We start from the raw sequence: 22,733 nt of genomic DNA, 5'->3' as shown, positions 1-22,733 counted from the left end.
AATCTGGAAAAAATGTCTTGTGGTCATTATTTCATTTTAATTACTGTATTAAAACAATGATAATAAAATGATGATCAAAGATCCTGTGTTCTTTGATGAATGGTGAATAATTATATCATAAATCAAATAATATTCCATTCATGTGGTTATTTCGAACAAATGTGAATTTACAATACCTCAGGGTGTTTCTGTGTATACAGTTGGTGAATTATCTAAGGGGGTACTTACTTCTCCATTGCCCCTGATACCACCTCTGATCCTTTTAGACGTTTGTTTGCTCTGCTCAAAATGTGTACAGTTTAAATGGATTTTTTTTTAAGTTTAACGAAAAGATTGCTACAGGTGTATTTCTATATATTTTATTCCAAGGTTTTTGAATTGTCATGTTGAATTTGTTTTGGTAGCTTTGCAAATCACCAAAATGGGTTACGTACACTAAAGAACATTACTACATGTTTATTCTTTTGTTTCAAAATGCATGCTACAAAACATTTTGTTTTTCCTGAACACCTTTAACTATGCTAGTAATATCTATTAAATGCACCTTGTGACGTGACCTTTTTTGAAAATCTTGCATTACTTTTTGATTAAATTTACAAAAAAGGTAAAATACCAGTAAAACACAAATATGCTTTATATTCTGACATCTTGGGCAAGTTGTCAATACTGAACTATTGACTCTCGCCCAGTCAAAGTCATATCTCTGTTTCTTTTGCAATCATTAAACAAAACAAAAAAAACAAGAAAAAGGGCGTTTTGAAATTATTGTAATCTAGAGTAATAACAAGAGATGGAAAAATTAATAAGATGTCATCAATTACATGTACTTTAAATTATGACTCAGTAATCATAAGTACAGGGATCAGGGCTAAATTTACATGACTTTGAATTTTATTAGAAAAATCTTTATTTGCAACAAAAACCATTAATAGTTATTTCACAGATCTCAAAAGAAATATTGAAATTTCAAACTGTCACAAAAAGTTATTGAACTCCTGACAATTTTAGCATCATTTTGGGGTTAAAAATAAAAAAAAATAAAAAGAGGTCAACGCTAGTCCTGGTCTTTATTCGTACAATTTTAATGGACTTTTGAGCTTTATTATTGTTCGTTGTGTTTATCTTTCATATATCAACCATAGCTCAATAATTGTTTTAAAGAGAGTGAAGAGCATTAATAAAATATTAGTAATATAAAAAAAAATCAAAAATCTAAACGGTACAGTGTATGAAGGATGAAGAATTATCACTAAGCACCATGGGAAACATGGTAACTTCTCCTTTTTGTGAAATTGTATTTTTTATAAGATACATAAGCTTTCGTTAGAATAGGACCTGAAGGGAACAGTATGAATTAAAGAGCCACAAATGGTTTTTTATAAAAGCCGAAAAATATCCATATGTTAATAGGTTAGATTCTGTCAAATGATATTAGATGTCCACTTAAAGAACGAGCTATGTATTGCTCAACTGCATGCGTGTTAATTGCAGTACTTTAATTTCCTGAGACACGTAGTTAAAGAAATCAATATACATGTACCATGCGGAGAAATCACGTGCTTTCATGCGGCATAATTTTCACCTACCTGATTAGTTTCCTTATGAAGGAGAATTATAAATTGCTACTTTTGAAACTATTCAAGTAATCCGCAAAATTCATTTTATTTTTCTTCCCTTTATTCAGAAGGAAGTACTTATATACGCTTGTTCATTCGAAATATCTTTTTACGTCAGGAGGATTTTAAAAAATCAGGTAAAAATCAGATAAATGTATTTGTTATTCCATTTTTTTCTTAAAGTAACGTTTTATTGATCCAATTCTAAAACTTTTATCCATGCAGTTAGAGATAATCCAATGTGATTATAATTATATTTCAGCTAATAAAATTACAGTGTATCAAAAAATTTTCTCCATTATAATTCTTTGCGGCTTTCATCAATTCTTTGAATGTTGTAGATTAAAAACAAAATCAAGAATTCTCACAGGACTCATTTTTCAATATCCTTAACTATTTTTGTTTCTTTAGCGAGACAACCATGATGGATAGTTGCAGAGTCCTAACCGGCATAGAATGTAATAACTGCACTATGGACAGTGAGTTCTACTGCAATCCGTGCCACAAGCAATTATGTAGAGGATGCAAAGAAGAACATTTAAAATCTCTGGATTTTATTCACCATGATATTGTGTCCCTTCTGCAACACCAACCAACGTATCTCGCAGAAAACTGCACAATCCATACCACAAGTGCCATCATTTCGTTTTGCGACAACTGTTTAGTTCCTTTATGTTTCAAATGCGCAGCCAGTTCTGAACATAAAGGACATAACTTTGTGAATCTGAGAACAACTTACGCCGAAAAATTTGACATCTGTTCGAAGAGAATTTCGAACATAAAGGACCACTTGCTACCCAGTTCAAGAGCACGGCAAAATGAAATAGCCACTGGTTTCGCAGAGGTGAAGAATTCGATAGCTAGTCTTAGAATGTCTGTCGTTGTTGAAGCTTCGGAACTGAAAGAAATTGTCAATAAAATTGTGTTGGAAAACATGGGAAAGTTGGACAACGTGGAAGAAAAGTTATTGAAAGACCAAGAAACACAAAGTACTGACGTAGAAGATTATATTTCGAATTTGGAGGATCTCGTAGATAGGTATGATGTTAATCTTGCAGATAAAACATTGCTGGAACTCGTCGCTTTAGACAAAAACACAATGGGTGTTAAGGATTTTCCACATTTACCGTCACTACCAATTCTGGAATTTGTCCCAGGCCAAGTCAACAGAACAGAGATCTCAGCCATACTGGGATCAATCCGCATCACCGAGAATGATAACTGTAAAGTCGCAACAGGGAGAGATAAACCACGCAAGCCTTCTATATTTTCGTTTCCATCGCTTCATAACATAATGAACCACAGGGTGGAGAACAATTTTAGATTGCCCAATGTAGTTGGTTCTATATATCAATTCAGTCTTGTCAAAACAATCGTAGTATCAGATGTGGAGAATATTCTGCATATATCCCTGGACAAACTGAACAAGCTCTGGGTAAGCGACCTTTGGGGATCTCTAGAGCAAATTGACATAAATGGAAAAGTTCATAAAAACCTCATAGCAAATATTGGAGAACATGGCTTCCATGCAGTCACAGATGATGACGATTTCCTGTACACTGATCAATCAAAGAGGGTTGTGAATAAGGTTAGAAATGAAAAGACAACTCAACTGATCAGCACTGAAAGATGGACACCTCTCAGCATCTGCTTCTCTCGAATTAACGGAGACGTTCTTGTTGGAATGGTGAAAGACCATCAAGGGAAGATTACTAGATTCACAGGAGCAGGAATAAAAGTGAACAGCATTCAATTTAAGTCCTATCTACAGAACAGCTTGTACGAGTATCCGAATTACATCACAGAAAGTGTCAACGGGGACATATGCGCCTCAGACAGCGGAAAAGAAGCCGTCGTTGTTGTGAACAAATCAGGAAAGCATCATTTTAGCTACAAAGGCCAGAAACCGAAGTTCATTCCATATGGAATATGCACAGACATTCACGGGTATATAATGGTCTGTGATGGTCACCGCAAGAATGTCCACCTCTTGGACCCGGACGGACAGTTCCTTTTCCTTATCCTTACAACACAAGAACATTGTCCACAGGGACTGTGTGTTGATGATCAGTATAACCTGTATGTAGGACAAGGTTCCACAAACGAGATCACGGTCTACCGATATAACCGATAAAGTCTACTGATGTAATCGAAAAACTTGTGTCGTCTAGATGTCCCGATACTAACTAATATAATATAACAATAAAACGATGATACTGTTTTAAGAGATTTTGCTTATTTATATGAATTTACTGCGTAACTGACGGTGAGATTATAGTGTTTGGAGAGATTATTATGAAAACCAACAAAAAGAGGGGGTACAAAACTTTTTAAAACTTTAAAATGTTTCTATAAGGTTCCAGCAACATCTTGCACCGTATAACATGAAGAAGATATCCATAAATAAAAACTTTATGAAATGTGTCATGATCTATTCAATGACTTTTTGTGGTGTTTTGTTTTCAATTTTGTTTTGTTATGAACAGTTTTAAAATTGTCATAAATTTTAGAATCTTTTCAACAAGTTATTGAAATTGTTTTTCGTTTCCTTGATCAAACAAAGGTAACAGAATTTAATATTGTCGATTTGGACAGGAGTTTCTAAAACAGGAACCTCTATCAAAATGTTTAGCAGTCATACAATATCCTTGTGGGTTTCTACAAGGTAAGCTTTTATCTCTTTGTAAAGGTTAATTCTTTGAACAATGGAAGACTTTAACGCGAGGAAGTAATAATTCAGAAAATGTAAAATTTATTTCCTTTATATTGTTTACTAATGACATTAATTTGGCCATTTTTATTTCATTGTGTTAAAAATGTTAACAAAAATTGAGGAAAATCGTTTTTGTATGAATTCTTTGAATACATAATTTGTTAATCTGACGACCTTGCATGCAATCAATAAAAAATTTTAAAAAAAACATTTCTTTGTAAATTCCAAGCATACTTACCTGGTCTTCCTTGTTCGAAATCTTCCGTCAGTGGCAATAGTATATGAGAAAGGTAAAAAAGAAACGAGAGATTTGTCGCAAAATTTAAAAATTTTAGATACTACATTCTACATTTGTTACCTGATTTAAAATTGGTGGTCGTTCTTTATCTTTTTCTTCCCTTTTCGGTCAATAGGAAATCATTAATTTTACCGGAACACTGATTCCTGTCAAATACATATAACATTCCCCGTAAAAGGGATATTATACCTTCGTCTCGGCACAGTCAGAGGAAATATTTTTATTATATATTTAAAGAAGTTCGAACCTGAGCTTTTCAGCAGACTTTGGTCTGGACCTTTATTTCTAAAATTCTGCATCATTTTCTAGGTCTAACATTAAATCTGGTTTCTACAATGCAAATTAGAATATATTCATTTGTTTTGTGATAAAATGTTTTATACTGGTCCTGAAATATTTTTTAGATTATTTCTTATGAATTCTTTCATTATATTCTGAATATATAAACTGAAAATCCATGAAAAATTGAGCCAATTTTAACATAAAATTGACACTTTTTAGTAATATCTGAAAATTTACTTAACAGACCCCAAATTTGTTTTTCTTTTATTTGCGAAAATTTATGTTAAAAATAATTACTTATGCAGGTAAACGCGGAATATTATAGGTTACATCTATTTATAAGGAAGGTTGACAATGGCAAAATTGAAGGTATCTCGTTTGCCATACAGTTAAGTTGTTAGTTAACCATTATGGCCCTTAACATGACCGTACAGGAACGGGTTGGGGGCACGGGGGAGGGGTACATATGTAATCGTTCAAGCGATTTAATAAAAATCGTAAAAGCGTATTTAAACCCCCCCCCCATAAAAGCATAGCTAATTTATGCTTGTGAGCATCAACAATTAACTCGATCTGATTACTAGTACTGTTTTTCTTCTTCTTCTTTTTTTTTTTTTTTTTTGCTTGTCAAAAATATTTGGTAGTTGAGTTGTTAGTGCCCCCAAACGGAAATTGTATGATTGTAACACCTCCACCCCCAACTGAAATTGCTTCCTACGGGTCTTCAAAGTCAGTAAAACATCCAAATATGATACAGCAAGGGGGTAGAAGACTCTGTTGTGTGTTTAATTAATTTCAAGTTCATTGGGATTATAATAACCATTCTTTTTCATTTTAAGTAAAAGTTTTTAAAATTATAAATAATTTCGCTTCACACGAGCATAGTAACATCGAATATCCACTGCTTAAGGCCAAGTGCAGGATACTGATTTTTGCATAGTATCTTTCTTTGCAATGATTTTTGTGAAGTTTAGAAATCCAGAAAATCATTTAAAAAATAAACAAATAAATAAATTCCTTTTTTTTTTTTACTTGAAAAGAAAATTAAAAAAAAAAGCATTTCTAGAGCGGTCATCTTCCAAGAATTTTCATTCTTTTGGAGACAGACTTTATTCAAAATCTTCTACATAAAAAAAAGAAGTGTCCAGATGTGGCATTTCACATTTTGATTTGTTATTTCCTTAAAAATATCTTAATAGGCCTGTATATATTTGTTACTAATTACCTATTATTCGTAACTACTTATTACTAATAAAAAGTCCAACAAAAGAAATGTTTATTATATCGGTCCAACAATTTCACTGTTATTGTATTGGGCTTGTATGTCTTGAAAACATTTAAAATTATAAAATTACTTTTAGTGTTTTAATTTTGAGGAAAAACATGTATTTCTGTCTGTCATTTGCTTTGGTAAGGGTAATATATGTGTCTACGAAACAAAGGAATTCAGTGGAAGATGATACATTAAAATGCAAAAAAAGATTTCGGTAAGAAAGACATGCATACGGTCCACGTATTGCAGTCCTTTTTTTAAGCGCTAAGCGCAGCGCACAGCGCTTTCTGTCAGCGTAAATCTACTTCCGTTCTGGATCCAGCGCCACTATAAGCAAGTTAGATAACTCCACTTGTTATTCTAAAAATCCCTGACTCTCTTTCTGCTATTTTAGTGTAATGCTGCGTTACGTGCATTTCTAATAATAGAAGGTAATTAGTGAGGTTTAAGGATGTTCCACAATTAGAAGATAAGAGCAGTTCTTATCATGCTCTTCTGTATACATTGTAGTTCATTTAAATCATGTCGGCACACATTAATTTGGTACCTTGTAGCTTACAATTGCTGCCTCTATGGTGCAATTACTTAATTTTAGAACCTGTATATTATTTATTATGTACATTGAATATTCATACGTACCCGGTACATGATTTAAAACTCAGATAGGATTTTGATAAAGTTTTAAATCTCAAACTGGAAGTGAGTTGTTCAATAAAAGAAATCACATAAAATTGATTTACAATGTACTACTTACATAATATGGTACGTGCTATATATCCATTTGTGTCATGGTGCGGTATTTTTTCTTTTGATGTTGGCCATGCTTTAAATCATATAGAAAACCTTTGGCTGAATTCCAACGTACTATAACTTCTAGGGGGCGGAGCTTCGCCGTACAATAACTTCCAATTTACCGTACAATAACTTCCGACAGAATTCGATGGTTTTTAAATATTCTTTTCTTCAATTTCTGTAAGCTTATACATGTTATACACAATATCTAGAGCTAGGAAACATGAGAAATCCCACAGAATCGAACCCCCCCCCCCCACTTCACTTTATAAATGCATACGTGACAGGGATGGGGTAATTGAACAAAAAAGTAATTGTACTTGACTGTAATTAATTAATTACAGTTTTTGTAAAGTAATTATAAAGCAATTAATTACATGATTTATAAAGCATGTAATTTAATTGAAGAGAAAGTAATTGTAATTTGATTAATTACTTTTTAATGTAATCGACTCCATCCCTGAATTACGTGAAAAACATTTTCAAGAGAAATACTAGTACATGTAAACTCATTAGTTAACTGCTTTAAACAAAAAAAGAATTTCAAGTAAAACATGTATATTCAAATGAAAACAAGATAATTTAAATCTGACAATATTGAAAAAACGCGCAGTTAGATGATATTCTTTAAAGTACCTGTTTCCCGGGTTACTTGAGTTACATGCACACTGATACATGTTCGTATAATATACAAGTAATGCATTCGGACTTTTTCACAATGCATTCCATAATTTTGACACCTGTGGCTACCGTACTCCATTCGGATTTCCTCCGGACATGCAACCATATCCGTAGTAACAGTAATGAAGCGGATCATTTTGCGGACGGATACAGGTTTCCAGTACCTTATGGTTTTTTGAAATATTCATACTGCTTAAATTAATCCATCAAATACAATTGCACACTCTATTAACATCGCTTGACTTTCCAATGCAGCCATCTCCTTCGAACTTTCTGATTTGTTTGAACCGTCTACGATGGACCTAGGCCTGTGACGTAATGTCGCGTGCAGTTTGATGTCGAGGGAGTGACTATGTAAATGACCATGACACAAGACATTTACAGACACTTTCTTTCGTTTGTAAGGAATTTATTATACAGAGAGGCGTGGCTGTCTCGTCGCTGCGCGACTCGACTGCCACGCCTCTCTGTACAATAAATTCCTTACAAACGAAAGAAAGTACTGTAAATATAACTTACCATCTCGAAAGAAAATAATTTTACACGCAAAAATATTTTCTTGCAATTTCTTGTACAGTACTGTAAGTAAAATAGATTGATCTTTTGACATACGAAGATAATGTATGATGTTTGAAAAAAAAGCATGAGGCAATGCTGAATTTCCTATCCCAATGGGGTTCACATATTCAGGACTCACATACTTTTTGACAACTGTGCTCGACCTAGCGCTATCGCACTGTCAAAATATCGCTTAGAATTCAATACAACAGGACATTTTAAATTAAGATAATTCTGACGAATTCCAAATCAATATGCTTAGCGCTTCCCAGTACTTTCAGTACTTTGATTAAAAGGACAGCATTGAACTTTTTTTTTTTTTTGCATGTCCTTTTTTTATCCAGAAAAAATGTAAGAGGACTTTATAATAAAGAAAAACCGCTTTAACTTACTCAGTTGGGGAATATACATGCAAATAAGATTTTCACCTACTCTATCTTGGTATAATATTATGTTTAAGTAACAAGAATTATTTTGAGCGTTACTCCGAGTGCTGTTTTTTCTCCGTTTCATCCGGTTTTAAAAGTCTTGAACGTTTGAGACCACCAAATCCCTCAAGCGTGACGGATGTTTCAGAATCTTAGGGAAAATGGCCGTGTGAGGATGGGATGTCAGTTGCGTCTTATGCAATTCATGTTTACAGGTTAATATCAAAAGACATTTCTTAAAGAACAGATCACGTTTAAGCAAATATGTATGTCAGTTGTTACGCATGGCTAATTTGCAGACAAAACAGAGAGCTCGTGTCTGCCGTGCGGCGCCGTCTGTCATGACCACTGTTTTGTCGTGTGTAACGTTAAATCTAAATGGCACAGTGGACAAAGGACATTCAAAATCATATCTCTCATATTAAAACAGGAAGTATATAGCTTCAAAAATAATAACTAATCCTCTGTTATAGCCTTAAATCATCACTGTCACTGATTAGACTCCGGCGACTGAGTATGATGTGACTTGGTGAACATAATTTATTATGTTGACAACATTGTTTGGACAACCTACGATGCACATGATTTTATTTTATTATTATTTTGTTGTTGTTGTTGTAATAGGCAATCAATATAAAAAAAAACACAGGCAAAAAAGCTAGTTGAAAATAAATTCAAGCAAATCCAAGTCTTAAGTCACACAAAAATAGATGAAACAAACAGAAATTGGATCTGCATGTTAATAAATTTACTATGCTAAAATAAACTGTAACATGAAAAGAGAAAACTATGGCTGGGCAGGCTGGAATGGGAATAGAACCTGGGACCCCAACCGCGAGGAAGCCTTAAAAACATAGCTAACAAGACCAAGATCCAAAGCTAACACAACTGCCCCTCCCTGAATTAAAGTGCATAGCCAGGCATACGTTTGTACGCACAAACATCCTCATCATTTGTAAAAAGAAGTATAAAAATCTCTTTAAGTGGGTTCTTCATACAACAATATTGGAAAGATCCTCTCTCATTTTTTGGTGTTTGTCCGCATTCAAATCATACTTGCCAACCTCCAGCATGTAAAAATCTGGTCATGACCAGATTTGGAAAGTAAAAAATCTGGTCATAACGCGTAACGACATTCACGACATATTTACCATGATTAAATTTTATACATATATACAAATTAAGTATTTGCATGTGTATTTAGAATTCTTTTATTGAAAAATTATTTAATTAAAAATACTATGACAAAAAATTAATACATAATTTGCTTTAATTTACATGTTAAAAATGAAAATTGAAGGTTTCATATTTCAGTATTGACCTGATGTAAATGTGCATTTTTTTTTTTAAAAAAAAGCCTATTCAGTTTCTGCTAAATTTGAAAGTATACCAATTTCAGTTTTGAAGTTGTTTTTCCTCTCTCTTAATTAATTAACTACTGCAACATGTTTTAAATTTGAAGTTAGGCCTAAACTGTCTTTGATCACTTTATTTTATCTAAAATGAAAGTTTTTTCCCCAAGATTCCTTGATATGTACATAAATATCGTTTCTCTTTTTCTTGGTTCAATCAGAGACTTGTGTTTGGTTCAATTTGTTCCTGTTGGCCCTGATAACGATCTAGTTCTATCGGAAGCCATTTTAATTGACTTCAAACATTGATTTGTCAAAACAACACCCAGTTAATTGTTTACACCTGCACAGATAATTAATCCATCGGCATTGTTTACGTAGATCTAAGCTTGGGTTGTAACTGGAAGTTAAAAGTGCAACCTAATTTACGAACCAAATCCGGTAATCTGGAGATTTTCGGGTTGTTCGGCAAAAATCGGGTGATAAGCATGACCCGCCGGGTCATAAAAAATAATCGGGTTACGGGTTGAAAAATCGGGTGTGACCCGACGAAATCGGGTGAGTTGGCAACTATGATTCAAATATTGCTGTGTAACAAACTTAGAAAGTGTTGGAAAATTCGATCAGGATGGTAGAATATGCATCTAAATGGTCTTAAAACTCTTGCTTCTAAAGGGCTTTGCCACCTTGGCCCAACCTGGACCCATTGAAGGTGGCCTTCAAATACCTTGTCTACAGGGGCATCCACATCAGAGGTACCCTGGCCATGCCCCTGGAATTATTATTTATACCAAGGAAGACCCATATCCGAAGTTCTTAATTTGTCCCGGCAAGACTTTCACTTCAATCAAAACCAGGGGTGTATGCAGGGGTTCAAAATTTTTTTTGTCATGGTCAAGTCCAGGACTAAGAGTAAATTTTAGGCAAGTCCGGGAAGAAATTTCAGAGTCCATATTTACCTATACATCATTAAATTTATGTAACTTATAATTGATTTTCATTAGTTGCATTGAATGAATAAAGACTATATGTATTAATATATGTTTTATTTTTCCTCCATAAACTGTCATATAGTCATACACGAGTATTTCAACACAATACCAGACTGATAGATTACTGGTACATTACAATAACTTTTACAAATACTCACTACTGAATAAACCATCTTTTACAATAAATAGAAATTAAAATGTGCTGTAAGTCACAGCTAAAACCGAAATTTAACAAACTCATTGCCATTTGTCATATAGGAGGAAACATGCGGAATTGCGTAAAAGCAAGAATAATTAAAAAGACGGATTGTAATTTAAACGTTCGTAATGTTTTATGGGTATGTTAACGCCCACAAACCCACATTTTTACTTAATACATTTGAGAATTTGCTTTATTTTTAGCTTTAAAAATTTTTTTAACTTATAAAAAAAGATAAACAAGAAACATAGCCAAGTCCCAGGACTTTTCGTGAAATGCCGATATCTGGAAGTTTTTAATTTCCCCCGACAAGACTCACTTCAAGACCCCTGTGTATGTGTGTGTATCATTACCACTACTTTTTCAAAATTGTTGTTACTGCTACATACTCATTGTTGCAAAAAAAGGTTACATTACTGCTTCATTTAAAAGTATATATTACTGCTCTATTGCCTGTACTTGTCAGGGGCTTATGAATAAACAGGTTGATGAAAAATACAAAATAATACAAGCATCAGAGATGTTAAAACAATTTAGAAAGTTTTAAATCAAGTATTTTTCATGGACAAAATACAGTCTTTACATAATTGGTAGAGCTTTGAAGGCCATTTACTTGGCATACTGCTGTCTGTAAATCTCAGATAATGAATCTTTCTGAATTGAACTTTTATTTTAGTGGCATTGCAAACTGATTCAATATTTAGTGTAATAACTTGCAATCAGCTAAAGCCTTAGAATTGTTGATAAAATGTAGCGGTAATGATCACCCAAATTTTCTAAGAAATGTAGCGATTTTGAGTTGAAATTTTTTGCAACACAGTGGTAATGTTGACATCTTAGGTTCTTCGTCAATGTAAATAGAGGATATTCAATGTTTTGTACAATATGTTTATTTCACGGTGAATTTTCACGATTGCGAAGCAACGAGTGAAAATATCAAAAAATCCTATCTCACGAGTGAAATAAATTTCATATTCATCTACAAAACTGAATTTTCTGTTTATTACATTTTTTGAAAATATTCTTTGATTTTTCCTTTGCATCTGTCTTTTTGTAATACAGTCATAGGCTCATGACGTCATAGTTGAGCTGTTGAGATGTCATAGCTAAGTGAGGTGAAAACACTGTATACATGGATTTAGATTTAGCCACATATTTTTGGTAATTTTGACAGTTTTATTCGCTGTCAGAATTGGCTCAAGAAAGATTTTTTTACAGTAATCTTCGTTATGGGAAGGGAAATCGAGAATTTTCCCCCACTTCTGATATTCGTCACACCGTGAAAGGATATCATTTTGATATCCTTTCACACCGTGACAGGGTATCATTTTTATTCAATGAATAAATTACAGTATTTCACGAGTAAAAATGTAATAATACTTGATATTGTGATTACTTGACTTAGCAGAACTCTTTCCAGATGGAGGTAGGAAACGATGGGGACAAATGTGCTATTGAATACAATGCAAGATCGGTCATAATTGTAGAGTTTATAAGGATAGTTAAGTAAAAAATTCTGGTGGAATACCTTGCTAAAAAATCGCTGAACCAGCCTAATTATTTTTGAGACGAGCTAATCCTAAAATGTTACATATTTAAAAATATTTTTAACTAAGCAGACTTCTCATTAAATTTTCTTTGAAAATCGTCATATTTTAAAGCTGATAAAATATTCTAAACTTTCCTTATTTGACAGTCTACTATTTGGAGTCCAATTCTTGACAATACGTTGTACTTTCGGCATTAAATTGTTCTTATCATTTGATTGTTACTACTGTAAACAATGTCATGTGCCCCCAAAATCTAGAGCTTTCTTGACTCCCCCGCAAAACAGCGGTAGTTAGATAGATAACTTCAAGGTACTTGCGATATTACGCATTGGAAAGATGTAAATCACAATGTAAATTCCCAACATGATGGGTCACCTGGTGTATATGCTGTTGTGCATGGGTTATATGTGGGCAATGATTTTATCTAGAGAAGGAATTAGATAAGACTTTTTTTTATTAGTCCTTTATTAAACCTGAGAGTATAAATGTATAGGCATGATGTCACAATATAGGGTTTCATTAACATACTGTAAAAGCACAAATATTAGAGGGGGATTAAATTTCGTTTATTTCGTCATTAACAATTATCAACGAAATTAAAACCCACATGAAATTTAATATGACTAATTATGTATTGAATAGGGTTACTTTCAAATCAACGAAATTAAATAACAAATTGACAAATCAACGAAATTTTATCCACATGAAAATTTGTGCTTCTACAGTACACAAGCATGATAAGAGGTCCTATTAGCCAAATCCCTTTTATTTCTCTGTTAAAGCTTTAGAATATTGGGTTACAAATTTACATATCTTTTTAGATTAATGTAGTATTGATTAAAGATGTCACAGAAATCCAAACGCAAAGCTGCCATGATGACAGCGGAGGTAGTCCCAGGTTCGTCGACACAAGTCGCAAAGGAAGTAGCCAAATCTGAGCTTCTAGGTTCTCCAGAGAAAAAGCAGAAAATAACCGAAAAGGGTGACTCAAGTTCCTCTAATGAACAAACGGACGAGGAAATTCACAAGTTCATGGACGAAACTTTTGAAACCAGGCGTGCGTTTGTGACGGAGGAAATGCCAGCAGTTATCATTCTGAAAGAGCACTTTCCACAGCTCTTCAAAGGGAGACAAATGCTGGCCGAATTTCAGAGAATAACGGGTTTGGACATTGATCACCTGATCCAGGAGTATTGTGTGAAGTACGCTTCCACTGTCATAGACATAGGGAGGCAGACGCCTGGATCGGGGAGCATTCTAAAGCAGGCGGAGACCGCAAAGCAGCAGAACCTGGCGTTAAAACAGTACTGGGACATGGTGACCGCATTATGCATGCTGCCGCTGTTACTGAAAGAAAACCTTGTGGAAATGGTGAGGGAAGTTGGAAATAATGATGAGATTGACCCCAAAGGAAAAATTGTTCCGATTCTCATCTCTAAAGGGTCCATATTCAAGAGCGATGAATTCATTTTGGTTGTGGAAGAAGAGGTGGTCCAAGAATTTGAGGAGTTTACTATTGCCCTCGGAACATTGTTCTCTGCCTACTGGGTGTTCAATATGCAGTACCCGAGGACTCTGAACAATACCTACAACTTCATCCAGAAAGCCATATTACACCTTAGGGATGGTACACCTTTCCCCCCGCTGTGTCGACAACTGGTGCAGCGGATTCAGAAGATGTGTACCCAAGGGAAACGGGGCAGCAGTGCTTCATGACAGTGTAGAAAATAATCATCTACTGTGAAAAGTCCCAAACTTAGCATGTTGTTCAAATATATTCTGAGTGTGAAAGTTTACAAATGTTGTACGAAATAATTTAACCAATTCACCAAATTGGATGAGAGTCAATACCCAGCTTGCCCCCTATGTGGCTGCCCTTAGTAAAATTTATATTTTTGCTCCTCATATTAGAGTGGTTTATTGTACATTTAAAAAAAAAATGGTTGGATGGGTGCAACATCTCAACTGCATTCAGATGGGACAGTAATAGTTAAACTCATGAAAAGGCATGTATCATAATATAAATACCTGCTTAACACTTTACTTGTGTATTTCAAAATTAGCTTTACCCATGAACAAATTGGTTTTTAGTATAAATATGATTAACAGTCCTTAATATTTAAGAAACCACATATTTCTACATTTGTATAAAATATCCTGTTTTTTGTACTATGTTCAACTATACAATTATTTGCAATACTGAAAATGGCTTAGTTTTGTGTATTCCACATCCCTTATATGATTTTACATTGAAAGGTGCTTGCATTATTTTTTAATCAGAGTTATCTTTCTTCCTATACAAAACAGTGCAATGATTGAAGCCAAAAAAACCCAAAACCAAAAAAAAAACATTAAAAAGGAGGTTATATCATATAATTAGATAACTGTCTCAGCTGTTATTGCTGTTAGTTACTTTTAAAAAAACTTGAATTTGAAGCAATCTTGTCTTCCTGAGTTTCATGATTTGAAATCAACATTCTTTTTTTTTTTTTTTAGAAAGGAGGCAGAAACATATTTTTCATTTTTTTTTTTTAAATAAGTAGAAATCTGTGCTATATAATGTAAATTTACAATAATGTGCCATATATTGTGTATGCTATAAAACTGCATGAAAATGCAAAATAGAAATCAAGGAAACTAGTCATTTATTTCTTTGTGTTCATATAGTTCACCCTTCACACTTACAAAAACCAACATGTAGCATTTATGTTTTACTTATTGTCATGATTGAAAATCCTGTCTGTGTAATTGTATGTAACTTTATTAAAAAATGATAAAATTCCTGTCACATATTGTTATAAAATGATTATATGTCTGATCAAGTAAAGTTGCTTGCATGGGTGTTTTTTTTAACACCCCCCCCAACAAAAAAAATAAAATTCTGTGTTTATCAATTCATAACCATGCAGGTTTTGTATGTACATATTTGTAATATTGTATTGAGATAGAAATGGATGAAACCATGATATTTCAGTGCATGAATGTAAACAAATACAATTGAATATCATTAAAAATTTTGCATGTGCATGAGCATCCTTATACACCTTATTTCATTATTTTTGTATCTTACTTGGGTTTATTTGTTCAAGATAACAATTTTGTTTGACAATGTTCAAATATGAGATTTTATCTTGCATGAACTGTACATCATATTTTCTTTCAATCTCTCATTTTTCACTGGAACAAATGCAATGCAATCAAGAAAGACCGCAAGGTTTTCTCAATGAGATTTTATAATTAAAAAATCAATGAATCATTTAAAAAATCCATTATTGCTGTTTTTCAGTCAATATCATGATTTTTGCAACTCTTGTACACAAATGACCTAATTTGATCTAATCTGGCTCGGCGAATATGTTACTCTTCTGTTGGCTAAATTAACGAATTGATATGAAAAATGCACACCAATACATGTAGCTGTAAATTTCCGGTAGTTTATACCTATCATGCAATTTTTATCCTTTATAAATAATTTTAATAACTTTTTCCCATTTTGTCATCGCTCATGCAGATCAATCTTCATAAACTGCATTATGCTTTATCATTCTTGCCAAAACCATTTATTGAAGTTGTTATGATTTTATAGAAAAGTACAAGACAAGAAAGTATTATTACATGAACATGTTCTTTGAAATTGATTATAAGGAGATAAGAATATGTATTGTTCTGTATATTACCAAAAAATTATTCATTTGGAGAAACTCACTGCAGGAGTTAAAGATTTTGCAAATTTATTGAGCAGAATATACAACTTAGCTTTATATTTAATCATGTGGCATATTTTGTGATGTACATTGTATATACTTTTGACTTATTTTAACATAAGGCCTTTAGAAAATTTTAAATGTATCAATTGCCAGGGTTTAAGAAAGCTTTGTGAATGTGATGCAGAACTTGGTGCAGAATTTTTTTTTCTTGGTTTTACATTGTGATTGCAAAATGTTATACAATATACAATGTACATGTAAGTATACTTGAAAGTTGACTTGAATATTGGATTGCTTTCTTGAAATAAGGCATTTATAAACATTTTCATTGAATTTTGTATTTCAAATGTTTTGACAATCTTAAATTTTCCTCTTTTTTTTAACAGATTGGAACAGTTGTAAAATGAAGTGATGATTTTTTTTTTCAATCAACTTACAATGATAGTGAATTAATTTTCATAATGTTGATGAAGAACTTAGTACAATTTTAAAACCACTTTTGAATCTGATAAAATGTTTTGTTATGCTTGTGATTACATAGATACTAGTAATTGTTGTAGAGATTATGTAGATATGAAGTAAGTGTTCATTTAGATTTTCTTATTTTTGGCATTTTTTATTTAATTTGTTGAGTTTTATTTATTTTTTTTTTCACTTAGTAGAAGGAATCTCGACATTTTTGTTTTGTTTCCTAGTTGTTTGTAATACTGTTTTTGTTTTTAATAATTAAAAAAGTAAAATAAATCTGTGTTATTTTGTACAGAGTATTTTTCTTTCCCAAGGGAAATTCAATGTGAAGTTAAAATAATTTAAAAAGTTTAAGATATGAAATACAGTAACACATGCTTCAGACAAAGCATCAGGGATGAACAATTTTCCTGAATTTGGCTTTATTATAAATATAATTTGTTACACATGTATCCATTGAGTTATGATTTGTTTTAGGGTCATTGGGAATGAAAACCACTTCACTGTTGGCATTAATTCATAAATGTTATTTTTAAGTAAAAAGGAAAACTCAAGGTCAAAAATGTTGATGCAGTTAAAAAGCTTACTTCAGCATAAATCTACTTATGAAGTTTGAGTAAACTATCTTGAGTGGTTTGTTTAAAACAGAGCTAAATATTTATTTTAAAAAGTGAGGTCAAGGTCAAAAGAAAGGTCAAGGTAACAAAAAATGTTGAAGCAGTTTAATAGCTCTCATCAATAGCTATCAACATAGGAAGGAAGTTTGATGAAAATATCTTGAATACCGGTAGTTTCTTTGAAATGAGCTTTGAACTCAGCTAAACGCAAGACGGGACTGGACGGAAGACGACCATATTTCCTCAGGTCAAGGTCTAAAGGAAAACCCAAGGTCAAAAATGTTGATGCAGTTGAAAAGCTTACATCAGCATAAATCTACTTATGAAGTTTGATTAAACTATCTTGAATAGTTTGTTTAAAACAGCTAAATACTAATTTAAGAAAGTGGGGTCAAGGTCAAAAGAAAGGTCAGGGTAAACAAAATGTTGAGGCAGTTCAAAAGCTCCTATCAATATCTATAAACATAGAAAGTTTGATGAAATAAAAATATGAATACCGGTAATTTTTATGAAACTGAGTTTTGAACTCAACTAAATGCAAGGCGGGCCGGAATTCGAAGACGGCCATTTTCCCTCAAAATATAGAGGGGCGCATAGGAAAACAAAACTTCTGAGAGTCACAAAATGAATTCAAATTTTCTTTTCAGAGGAAATTTATATGGTTTATTAAATTACAGTAATAGCAAAATGTGTTTTTGAAACACGGATGCCCACCTATGACAGCTTTTGGTTGAAATTTCTCCAATGCAAGTCAAACGCCCGGGTCAAGGGAAGAAAATTGGTGCTACTCAAAAGAATAATCTGGTTCTCAATGTACCCGTGAAATATAAAAGCCGAACCATTTACCATTAAAAGACTATGGCCAAGATTAAAGTTTTTAAAATGTTGGTCAAACTCAAAGGTCATGGTCAAAATGTCAAATTAAAGATGCTCAGAAGGTTTTGTCATAAGAAATGCTCATTAATATATAAATATTGCATGTAGTTGAGTGTAACTTTGAAAATTTTCACCCCAAGAAAATCATTGTCAACCGAGGCGCAGCCGAGGTTGACAATGGTTTTCGAGGGGTGAAAATTTTTAATGTTACACTCAACTACATGCTATATTTATTATATTATACTGAATGTTTTATACAAATACATATAACAGTGAACCGTGCGCGCATAAATTCTGCGCAGTCGCTATTTTTTGGAATACCACCCGTCGATAAGCAATGTTGACTGTTGCTACGCTGGAGGGCGTGGCTTCATTATTCAGCGGGTAGTAGTGTTTTTTTTAACAAATGTTACTCGACCAATTAGATTCAACTAATTTACATGAAAGTATAATATTGTGAAATATTGATAAAATCCCTAACAACAACTCTAAATCTTCAAAAGACCGTTCACGGTAGCTAAGTCAGTAGAGCGCTCGCTCCGTGATCGGGAGGTCCTGAGTTTGAATCTCGCGGCCGCGACCTACCTAAGTCGCCATGCGCTCGGCACTTTGAAGTGAAAGTTGCAGGTCCTTCGGGTCAGACCTTAAAAACTGAGACCCCGTGTCACGGCAGATGTTGGCATGTTAAAGATCCCTCACTGCTCAATGACCCTGGGTGCCGAGTAAAGGTCAAAATTTGAAGCTCTTCACCAGCATACGGTGACGTCTCCATATGAGTGAAAAATTCTCGAGAGAAACATTAAACAATATACAATCAATCAATCAATCAGTCAATCAATCAATCAAAAATCTATTGCCAAGGTCCTCGAAGGGTACGGACAAATGATCGAAATTGTTGGTATCCAAAGGAAGGCCTTACTAGTATCTAATGTAATAATCTTAATATTGTGAAATATGGAGGCCATCGTTCTAATTGTTTAAATTTTTAGTTATTTGCTGGGTTAGACTTTTTGAAATGTGGGTCAAACTCAAATGTCAAAGTCAAACATGGTGTGTTTGTGAAAACACTATGAAACACAAAGTTCGAAAAAGCTATTTAGTTTGACCTACTTTAAAAATTAAAAATACTTTAAATTGGTCATAACTTTTGAAAGAGAAAAGATGGGGTTATCATTTTACACAATTACATGTAGTTACCTTTGACAAGGTCTTTCTTACATGTACATGTACGACGATTTTTGACTTCGTGACCTTGACTTTGAAGTTTGACCTACATGTACTTTTCAACTTTTCAGAAATGCTACCTTTCGTTATAACTTTTGATTGAGGAGAGAAATAGTGCTTTCATATTTGACAAGTGCATTACCTGTTACAAGAAGTTTCCGAGCATTCTCTAGTTTTTGACCACCTATAAACCATTATATTTGCTCTATTAAAAAAAAAAAAAAAAAAAAAAAAAAAAACAACAACAACAAAAAAACAAGAAAACAAAAAACGCTTGAATGACGTACGATAGGCCATTCATATTTGACACAATATGTCATAAATAATGAAATCCTATCTACTTTAAGATGCCCAAAGTGGGAAACCATAATTCTTTGAATCATAAATATGGCACGCCAAATTCACAAAAATGAGATAATCATAGTTTCACGATTGATAAACTAGCTTTATCGACTGTAAACTATAGTTTACACACCGTAAACTATAGTTAACGATTCGTTAAGTATAGTTTTCATCTGTAAAACTATATTTAACGGTTGTTAACTATAGTTTACGAATGTTAATTTAAGTTTATCTGTCTGTAATAAAGCGTTAACAATAGATTTTGTTGATAAACATAGATTCACGTTTGTAAACTATAGTTTACAATCGTAAACTATAGTTATGAGTTGTTAATCATAGTTTCACAAATTGTGAAACTATATTTATCAGATCGCTAACTATAGTTAACGGTTTGTAAACTATAGTTTACAAATCGTGAAACTGTATTTATCAGATAATCTATGTTTTGCAATCGCAAATGATTGTTTCCGGTGTTAAGTATAGGTTACTGTTGTGAAACATAGATTATCGCGTTAACGATGGTTTATACAGATGTGAAATATAGATTAACGTTGTTAACTATAGTTTACGGTTTGTAAACTATAGTTTACAACCAATAAACCTAGTTTATCGATTGTGAAACTATGATTATCTTATTTTTGTGAATTTGGCGTGCCATACATAAAAGCCACTCCTAGGCTTTTTGAAGGGAAGGGGGGCAGGATGTGATTTGTGCGACGTGTCACTGTGAGGACAGGTGCTTTTAATTAAAACACAAAACATCACATAATTCAAACTAATTTCTTTACAAAACCTTTTCATGAAATTAAGAAGTTTGGTTCAAATTTTATTATAATATAAAAGACGTACGTAAAATGGTACTGTACTATATAGTGTATAATTTAATAGTGTATAGTGACACTTTCTGGACAATTTACACGATAATAAAACAAAAACTTAAAAATTCAAAATTCCTGTAAATCGTTTTTTAAACTAAATTTGAATATTCAGGGTAAAAAAATGCATTTTTGTACAAGTTTAGATTTGAAAGTGTAGGTTTTTTTTTTAACTTAATCGGAGATATGCATCTGACTAAATATATATTACAACATTCAAATTATATGAAATCGGTTCGATTTTTTAAAATTTAGATATCCTCACAAGCCAGGGGTCCTGAGTCAATTCTAACGACAACGTGTTGCATGACTCAGGACCCCTGGCTTGTGAGGATGAAATTTAGAATTCGATTGAATAAATCAGTGTAAAATTCTAAAACTGTAAATCAACTGAAAATTCAAGTTCCTCTCAGATCAAAATATTGAAATAAAATGAAATATGTTTGAATTTTTTGAAATTAAGATTTGAATAAATGTAATGAATTTCTAAAACTGTAAATCAACTGAAAATTAAAGATCCGCCCAGATCAAAATATTCAAATAACCTAACATGACCACCTGGATCCGGGCCACAATTAAAGGGTGAAGGTCAAATGGCTAAAACGTAGCACATGTAGGAAATTCATATGCCTCCCTTTCAATGATAAAAATAAAAATAGCTCACATGTTTTAGATACTTTTGGGGTATAGAATAAAAGTAGAGTGTCTAAAGTTTACAATGATATGCAGCAAGGTGCATTTCAAGCAAAAATTATGCCTAGAAATATGAAAAAAGAGCATTCATTTGGTTTGTTTACACTTTTTTTGCCAAGCGAGAGCTATCCCGAGGTCATGACGAAGTTTATTAATAACCAGGGAATTCCACATTCAACACCCCTATTTCTGGATGTGAATTTTTATCTGACACATTGCTCTATCATGTGGTCAAAGATATTTTGGAAATGAAGATTTTTAAAAAAGTTACAAAGAAAATAAAACACATGTTTTTACTATATAAGTCTATATGTCAGCTAATTGTGGTCCGGGTCCACCTGACGTCACAAGGTATCAACTTCCGGACATCGAAAGATAAACTTGCGAGACGTGAAGGTACAACATTAAAGGCATAAAAACTCGCATTTTCTGTTTTATCGCAATAAACAGATGTGGGAAAATATTTCCTGAGTAGTTCGGATCTAGAACTGAGTGTAAAACTCTCTAGAATTTGTGTCATCGATTTTTTTTCATCCTGTTATTGGAGTTGGATAAGATTTGACACCAAAGGAAACACGAGGATTTTAACATGGCTGTCAATATTTTGGTAGCCAGAACGAACTTCTCCTTAGTCTGTGAATAACATTTATTCTACGATGGAGACCAGCGATCCTGTCGTTTTGTACGGGCACCTGCCTCAGAATGCGCTCATAGCGTTATTAGAGGAGAGGGATCTAGAAATTATCAAACAGAAGATACAACTTCAGGTTTTGTTCCAAGAAGTTGAGGAACTTAAGAAAGAGAAAGATGATCTACTCCGAAAAGCCAGTCTTTCACTTTCGGGGGAGGACAGGTAAGTTCGTCTGTCTGTCTGTCTGTCTGAAAAAATGTGGGATGTTTGATACATGACTTCAGGGCATTTATCAGTTTATAGGTCTACATGTAAATGACATTGCAATGACACATAAGGGATTCCCTTTCTTTCAATTTTATTCAGTCATTTTTGCTACATGAAATTCCATAAAAATATATGGCAAGAACAGGTAAATTTGTCTGTTTGTCTACCTGTTAAAAAAAGTGGGATGTTTGATACGCACAATACATATTACTTCAGGGCATCTAGAGGCCTACATGTACATGACATTGCAATGACACATAGGGGATTCCCTCTCCTACAATTTTATTCAGTCATTTTTG

The 22,733-nt window shown here is 33.1% G+C and overlaps 3 protein-coding genes across 4 annotated transcripts in view; all 3 read left to right on the top strand.

The window, feature by feature from the left end:
• The first annotated feature begins 2,088 nt into the window (after nt 1–2,088).
• On the top strand, nt 2,089–3,750 carry LOC134242133 (uncharacterized). The gene has a single exon (XM_062724166.1). It carries the CDS (start codon nt 2,089–2,091, stop codon nt 3,748–3,750), a length of 1,662 nt encoding a protein of 553 aa, XP_062580150.1.
• Nucleotides 3,751–8,765: 5,015 nt separating this feature from the next.
• LOC134242115 (uncharacterized) lies at nt 8,766–15,726 on the top strand. The gene is made up of 2 exons (XM_062724149.1): nt 8,766–8,856; nt 13,556–15,726. Exon 2 carries the CDS (start codon nt 13,578–13,580, stop codon nt 14,448–14,450), a length of 873 nt encoding a protein of 290 aa, XP_062580133.1. The 5' UTR covers nt 8,766–8,856; nt 13,556–13,577; the 3' UTR covers nt 14,451–15,726.
• Nucleotides 15,727–21,935: 6,209 nt separating this feature from the next.
• Nucleotides 21,936–22,733, top strand: part of LOC134242113 (IQ motif and SEC7 domain-containing protein 2-like) — a 63,777-nt gene continuing 62,979 nt past the window's right edge. The window contains exon 1 of one of the 2 annotated variants that reach the window (XM_062724146.1): nt 21,936–22,389. In XM_062724146.1, the coding sequence (XP_062580130.1) occupies nt 22,193–22,389 (197 nt within the window). In that variant the 5' untranslated portion in view covers nt 21,936–22,192. The remainder of the gene's footprint in view (nt 22,390–22,733) is intronic. The other variant, XM_062724138.1, reaches the window with a different exon arrangement.

This window comes from Saccostrea cucullata, unplaced genomic scaffold (assembly GCF_032062105.1).
Source record: "Saccostrea cucullata isolate Sc308-1 unplaced genomic scaffold, CSIRO_AGI_Scuc_v1 ctg269, whole genome shotgun sequence".
Lineage (NCBI taxonomy): Eukaryota > Metazoa > Mollusca > Bivalvia > Ostreida > Ostreidae > Saccostrea > Saccostrea cuccullata.
This window is presented reverse-complemented; position numbering and strand designations above follow the sequence as displayed.